At 28.7% G+C, this 6,000-nt stretch overlaps 1 protein-coding gene across 1 annotated transcript in view; it reads right to left on the minus strand.

The window, feature by feature from the left end:
- MS3_00008682 (uncharacterized protein) overlaps positions 1-5,790 on the minus strand; it is a 50,998-nt gene extending 45,208 nt beyond the window's left edge. Inside the window, exon 1 of the mRNA XM_051217015.1 lies at positions 4,895-5,790. Within this exon, the coding sequence (XP_051065645.1) occupies positions 4,895-5,102 (208 nt within the window). The 5' untranslated portion in view covers positions 5,103-5,790. The remainder of the gene's footprint in view (positions 1-4,894) is intronic.
- Between the last annotated feature and the right edge of the window lie 210 nt (positions 5,791-6,000).

Here is a 6,000-nt window from a genome sequence, read left to right on the forward strand (position 1 = left end):
TAGTTAGTTATTGAATATTTATCTTATTCTTTGAAATGATTCAACAACACAATCATTTATAAAAACGATTTACCAACTTTTAAAAAAAAACATCTTTAACAACACCAATTATGTAAGGATCTTTTTAAAGTGATTACTTTTTATAAAATTACAGTTGAACATAGTAATTAGTGATTGGTAACGTTAGCTGGTGAATTTTTTTGGATATCGTTGTGATCCAATTGTGATCTAGTTTAAGCATATTTTTCATATTGAATATTCTTTAAAAAAATTAAATTCCATTTCAAGAAATGATGACTAGAAGGGAAACATTAGAGTACTATAAATGACAATTTGATGATAGTTTTGAATTTATCCATCATACATAGACTAATATTTTAGCTTTGAACAACAAAATGGTTATCATTGTAAAATTTCCTTTCCAAAACTTATAAAATTCTAAAGACAATATTAATGAACAAAATAAGTGCCCCATTTATGAAAATAATATTCATGGAAAACCAATCTGTTACAATAAAATAAACATCAGTACTTATGATTGCATTGATCATTTCTTTAGAATGGACAGTTAGATGATAGTAACATTTATATGGTTATCAAATATTAAGTTCTATTCGGTAGTCACCCATTTACTGACTGCCAAAAATTAATTTGACCTTGAATATCAGAAACAAGGGGACTATTTATTTATTTATTTATTTGAACACAAGAGGGCACCAGATATATATGCGCCACATAAAATAATGAGGATGGGAAGAGAAAAGGAAGGTAAGTTGCGTATAAGAAAAAAACAATAACGACCACAGCTTAATGCATGGTAGTGTAACAATAATAATAATGGGGAAACGGAAAGGTACAACCAGAATAATTCTTTCAGTTAAGGAAGTTAGAACACTTTTTATGAAGAAAGTAGAAGGAGGTTACAGCAGGAAGGGGACTAAGAACCCCCGGGTAAATATAATATTTGATAAATAGACGATGAATATGTAAACACATAACATTACCAAGGTTTGACTTGATAATTTCGAATAAATTGAGCATTGAGTAGAGTGATATAAATAAACAACATATCTGTAATATCCCAATCAGTAGAAAAAGTAGATTTTTTGACGTTTTGTGACTTAATGTAAGCCACTTCTTCAGAGATTATTACTTAATAATTTTTTACAATATAGTTTTATTCACTAGGTATTGTTTACTTGAATCTACCGATTGATGTTTAGGACTGCAATTAAGTCACGAAACGTCAGAAAATCTAATTTTTCTACTCATTGGGATATTACAAATATATTATTCATTTAGAATATGTAAATGGCTTTCGTTACGTCTAAAGTTATAACTATTACGTTCTACTCTCGTGGACAATCCCTATTACCGTAATAGAAATACAATAACCTTGAAATACGTTTTCTTTATTCTATTATTGATCATTATCAAAAACATGATTTTCGAAATTTAGTTAAGTTAATGTATGCTCCATGAAAGATCACTAGATTTAAATCTCATGTTTTAAATAGAGTAAATGACGACTAAATGATAACTAATGAGTAGATACAGGTATAATTTGCAAGTGAAACTAGCATTAAAAAAATAATCACTAGTAATCATTCATTTCTGTACAGTGAAAATGTATGAGTCCTTGAATAAAAATACGTGAACGCCATTATTGTACATTTAAACAGGTTAGTAATATGTGAATTGTTTTACTCAACAAAAAAAAATGAACAAAACAAAACAAATACAGTTAATAGAATTTAAATTTGGAGCGTTCGTGTAAATTAACTTTTAACTTGAATTTTAGTTTCCAAAGTGTGAAAGTTTGATCATTGAAGATGGATCATAAGGTAATATTTATTTTTAAATGTTCAAGCATAAAACTGCTAGCCACTAACTATCTTTGCTTAGAATGCTTGTAAATTAAGGTAATATTGAGGTGATACACACAGTATGCACATATACTAATACGAGACTGATCAATTCCAGTCCTAAACATCAATGGGAAGATTCAAGTAAAAAATAATTAGTGAATAAAATTGTATTTTGAAAAATTATTAAATAAAGTAATAAAATCAATGATTGAGATAACGAGTCTGTTGAAGCTAGACCACCATGGAAAACATGGAAGCATTGGATGACCGATTCGTGCTATTGTGAGAACGGTGGTCTAGCTTCAATTGACTTATGATCTCAACCATTAAAATCACTATAATGTTCACAAAAACCCTGCTGATAAATAATAATTACTTAGATTATTTAATCTAAAGTAGAAGACATTTGCTTTTACTAAGATATTAACATATTCACATGATTTTCTATGAAATACCTTATTTTGATTTGACTAACTTGAACTACTTTTAATATGCTGTGATTTTGAATTATGTAGAGAAATAGATATACTGATTTATCACTATGCAATTTTCTCAATGCTTGTTTTATTCACTTTGTTTTGTAAAAAAAAGATGAAGGATTTACATGAAATACTGTCATCAAACTGTGTGGTTTATCATAAATCTCCAATTATCCATGATTGCAAGTCATGATTGGTTTGTACTTTGTATTTGTTTGTGGTTCACTGAATCATAAAGTCTTACTAGAGATAGTCTTAACTTATAGTGATAGTAACTCGCAGATATTGATAAGTGTGATTTCTCTAATTCCGCAATCATCATTGAGTTGTCTCAAAGGTGTTCTTGTGCCGCTACCGTTATTATCTACCAATACGTTTTTCAGTGTCCCTAGATTTTTAAAGGATTTCAAATTATTAACAAAATTAGATTATTTAATTTTAACCCATAAAAACCGGACTATTCAGTGAGACGACAACGTTCAAATGGCTGTGACTGGTATCTCAAGCAATGTGAGGTAGTTAACATCCAAGAATTAGTTAATTAGTTATTTAGTCACACGATATGAAGTGTGAAGACGTCATATGGAATATATATATGTGACAAGAGGTAACCTTATCCAATAGAATGCAATAGCATTCTACTATTAGGCCACAAATAAAACAATGTACTTTATTTATATGAACCCTATTGGTAATCAATATCGGGAATAATCTGTTGAAGTTCAATAATTCTTAGGAATAATCAATTTCAAAAAAGCCAATAAGAAAAACATGTCAATAATTAGTATGATCAAACAATCAATTTCAAAGTTTATTGATTTCGATGTTTGTTTTAATTTTAAAATTGATCGAAATATTCGCATTGATTGATTGTAGTTTTATTTTTGTTATTAATTAGTTAGTTATCAAGTGAAATTCATGTTATTTATAACAAGTAGTAACTGCATAACCTTGACATTAAAACTTCGCATATTTAATCTTTTATGTAAATGTTACATTGTATTACAGACATCAGAATTATTATATAACTAAATCGAAATAAAAGTCATAATCTAAAGACAAGAAAATAAGCTATAAAATTACAATAAAATACCATTTATACACATAGTTCCCTTTATCATTTTGAAAAGAGCAAGAACAAACATTCTAACAGAATAGCATGAATTCATTTCTATTTCGTTGGTTCTCGTCATCTGCTTACAACCTGTGATATTTAAAATCATTGGCCGAACAGAAAGGAGGGCATATCTCAGATTTTTTGAACATGTTCCATAAAGCCTCAGAACAAGAGAAAGAAAGACTCTAAATAGTGTAATCACTAAACATCTCCTCGAGACAGGACACCAGGTCGATACCCTACAATCATTCAAGGTGATTAGTAAGCAGCCAAACTCCCGTCTTGTGAAGTTTGCTGAAGCAGTTGCAATCAGGCGCCAAAAGCCTGATTTATGTGTTCAAAAGGTGATGGTTATTAATCTTTCCTTGCCTTAGTGATTAATATTCCTTCCTTATATCTTAATATTTTTTTCTTTTCCTTAAACTCTTTCTTGCATTTATCACATCATTGAGTTTTGTTCCAACTATCTTATTTTATCAACTGAACTCTACTCATTTTATTCCTATCCATGTTTACTTGTTTCTAGCCTTTTGAACTGTTGTCACAATGTTCTTTCATCATATAAGGTATATATTTACAATATTCAGTCTATTAAATTTATTTACACCCTTGCTATACTATACGAATATGTCTTCAATATAACTTCCAATCAAACTCTTTCATGCAAGTAAAATGCCATTTAGATAAAGTATTCATAAAAAAACTAAATAGATTATAATTATATAGTAAATATGTACATCCCAAATCACGGAATCGAATTAATCGCTTATCTTGAATCAACTTAGGGTCAGAATGTGGATCATCTGGTTTCACCTCATTGGTTTGAAGGAATCATATCTCCTGAAAGATCTCAAGGCCCAAATTTCAAATAATGACGATATAGTTGTCTATTGTTCCATATGATTCCATGGATCATCACTTAATATCACTTGGCAGAGAAAGCTATATTCAAAAGTTCAAAAGTTCTTCACAAATAATAATTAGGAAATGAATCTAAACGCATTCATTGAACAACATTTTATTGTTCGAATACCTATATTCACTAAAGGCACTCAAAAATAGAAAATACAAAATTCACAAAGGTATGAATGGTTTAGGAGTTTTCAAATGCTTATAAGTGCTTGAGGTAAGAAATACAGTTTAATGGTTCTACATTCACTATGTTTTGAATATTTAAAATCAAACCTACTTTTCTGAAAAAACAGTAAAAACTGAGTTTGATAAGTATATAGACAAATTAGGAGAAAATTCTTAGTTTTAATTCCTGCGAAACACTTTCGAATGTATACCATTAATTAATCTTTAAAACTTACAGAACACCTATTTGATTGTTTATATTAATTCATTATGAAAATTATGTGAAGTTCTACACTTTAAAAAAGAAGAAATTATATTTCATGCAATTGGTTCCTTTTATGAATTCTACTTACACCAAGCTAATTGTTCTTCCAATGACATTGAATCGCCTCCTTTCACTTCAACGCTATCATCATTAATTGAAATAGAGAATTCAACTACTGTATTTTCTGTTGAATAATCTGCTGTTATTGTTTTATTGTGATTTGGATGAGATGATGCAATATCATTTTCATCGTCATCTAAAGATAAAATAAATGTGGCCTCAGTATCACCAGACATTTAATTTTCAAATTAATTCACAATTTTTAATTTAATTTGATGCAATTTTCTTGAACTGCGTAAATTATCAAATCAAATCTCATGAAAGTTTTTTTTATCTAAAAACTGTGTTTTCTTCAAATAATTAAAATTAGTTTCTAAGGGATGTTTGTGTGTGTTTATATGTCTAGTTCCGCTCTTAGATCACTTTGAGTTGTTAAGTTTTAAGCTGGTAATCACGCTGATGATTGTTACGATTTCCCAATGTAAACCTTTGCATTACAGTATAGATATGTACATAAACGTGAATAAATTTGAGTACTTCATTATCAATTCATTTTATTTAAATAGTTAAATCAATGTATGGTTAATTCCTTTAGTTATAAGAGTCATAAATTTATTGGTTCCTTTTTAAAGTGAAAAAAGCCCATAATAACTGGTAATTCTAATATTACTAACTTAAATAATAACAGTGTAATGTGATTGAGCGAACAAGCCATATGTGCACATTATATAACACATCTGCATGTTCATGCAAACATCTAGACACAAATATTGAAGTTTACTAACGGACTATGGATACTATGTGTGTCTCCATACAGGAGAACAAATCATAATAATATGAAAAATCGTTAGACAGACATGTTTATATTTACACATATATGTTAAGTAACATGTCCAATGGCTACATTAAAATATTAAAGCATTTCATGTACTTATTATTAAGTGAAAACAAATAAACCATATTGTGTGCACTAGATAATCATCTTGTAGGTATAATACATGGGATAAGTACACACTATATAAATACGCATATACACGTCACAACTCTATTCGATTTTGACACTACTGTTGTGAATGTCTTAAATCACATGATACAGATTCTATCAACTGAGGTAATTGGATGAATAGGTTTATT

The sequence above is a fragment of the Schistosoma haematobium genome, chromosome 6, assembly GCF_000699445.3.
Source record: "Schistosoma haematobium chromosome 6, whole genome shotgun sequence".
NCBI lineage: Eukaryota > Metazoa > Platyhelminthes > Trematoda > Strigeidida > Schistosomatidae > Schistosoma > Schistosoma haematobium.